Source organism: Austrofundulus limnaeus, unplaced genomic scaffold (assembly GCF_001266775.1).
Source record: "Austrofundulus limnaeus strain Quisiro unplaced genomic scaffold, Austrofundulus_limnaeus-1.0 Scaffold1462, whole genome shotgun sequence".
NCBI lineage: Eukaryota > Metazoa > Chordata > Actinopteri > Cyprinodontiformes > Rivulidae > Austrofundulus > Austrofundulus limnaeus.
This window is the reverse complement of record NW_013953864.1, coordinates 4691-6475: the sequence shown is the minus strand read 5'-3', so window position 1 is coordinate 6475 and position 1785 is coordinate 4691. Positions and strand designations below refer to the sequence as shown.

General features: G+C 42.7%; 1 protein-coding gene across 2 annotated transcripts in view; it reads right to left on the bottom strand.

Annotated features, from left to right (window-relative positions):
* The window catches only part of LOC106535468 (matrix metalloproteinase-16), a gene marked incomplete at its 3' end in the record, with an annotated part of 32416 nt that extends 31084 nt beyond the window's left edge, over positions 1–1332 (bottom strand). For both annotated transcript variants that reach the window (XM_014032474.1, XM_014032476.1), the window contains 1 exon segment: positions 782–1332. In XM_014032474.1, coding sequence (XP_013887928.1) covers positions 782–910 — 129 coding nt within the window.
* Between the last annotated feature and the right edge of the window lie 453 nt (positions 1333–1785).

Here is a 1785-nt window from a genome sequence, read left to right as displayed (position 1 = left end):
CGTACGCACAACTTAAGAACAAATCTGCGTACGAACGGTTCTTGCATGAGGCCCACTGAACAATGAGAACTGCATTCGTATTTCACATTTCTTTTTACAACATCAATCCCTTAAGCCTTAATTAAAAATCAATAAAGTATTAAGAAATAAAATATTGTCAAATTTAAGTTGTTTGTTTACATTCAAACAATGATGGTCAGTCTACGATGATAAAGATAGTGATGGTAAAATAATTGACGTAAGTGAAAAGTTTAAAGTTCATCAAAAGGACGTCGACAGACGTAAAGCCAGTTTGAGTGGGAAAAAATCAAACAAAAGGAAAAGTGCATCTAGAAATGAGCAACTCTAATGGATGAAGGCATATCTGCTGTGTTCTAAAGCAATTACTACAAAAACCCCAGTTTGTGTAACAGTGACACTTCTATATGTTTAATGATGCAGAAATGGAGTCAGAATCATTAAAACTCAAATAAAAACATTAAAATATCTTTTGACAGCTGTACTGTCTTAAGCGTTACTTACGTTTGCACAAAAAAATGCATAAAAGCACACAAAAGCATCAAATTATGCCTTAAATTAAACTTTTCTGACCATGAATTTTGCCCCCCCTGCTTTAGGGGAACCTCGTGTCCCACCTTTGCCCCCTCAAACAAAAACTTTATGTCCGCCTCTGCTTTTTGTTGTCGTCCACCTTTAATTTCCTTCAACAAAAAGGTTTCTTTCTCTTTACTGCACCAGAGGTTATTTATTTKTTTACATTTTATTTATTCGCAGCTCTTACCTCCACGCTGAACGGCTGCTCCTCTCCGTTCACGGCGCATAAAATCCGGAGCAACAACTGCAGGAGCACCGTCCCCATCCAGCAGCCGCCGAGGCAGCTCCAGCCGCGGCGGACACCCAGCGCAACCATCGCGAAGCCCCGCTGCTGCGGCCGGCTGTCAGCTGCTGGAGTCCCGGTAAACAAACGGACGAGCCAAGGCGGACAGATCCCTAAACCACCAGCGACATCATCGCCTCGTTTCGCCTCCGCTGAGGATGAGGAGGAGGGAGGAGGGAAAGAAAGAAAAAAACGGGAGGAGGAAAGGAGCCGATCGATCCGAGCGCGCTCTCGGCTCGAGAGGAGGTTATCCCCGGGTGGAGAGGAGTCCGTCAGCGGCCTCCCGGTCCAGCAGCACCCGGGCCCGTCCTCCGGTACAGCGGCCGTTGCTCCAGCAGGACTCGTCCAGCCCGTTTTCTGCAGCCGAGCGGCATAGCTGCCCGTTTTCTACCGTCCTCTTCCATCCGGTTCTCTCTCTCTCTCTCTCTCTCTCTCTCTCTCTCTCTCTCACACACACACACACACACAACAACAACAACAACAACAACAACAACAAAAAACACAAACAAACATCCTGATTCTGTTTCAAATTGTTGTACATATTCATTATTTTACATCATCCTGTAAAAATATAACAAAACTGAAACTAATAGTCTACCCTCCCCCGACCCCAGATCACCAACATGTATACCAAATATATAAATACCAGGACTGTGTATTGGCAAGAATTTGGCGATACGATACATATCATGACAGAGGGGTCATGATACAATATATCCCGATATATTTCGATACTGTAAACAAGGCGATATATTGCGATTTTTTTGGGTCCAAAAATTCTGTTAAATAAAAACCTTTTACTGGAAAAAAAATGAAAAACTAAAATTCATTGTCTCAGAAATTTCTAATATTACATAGACAAACTTTTGATACATTTAGCTGTGTTCTGCTTTGTATGTGTTTTATTT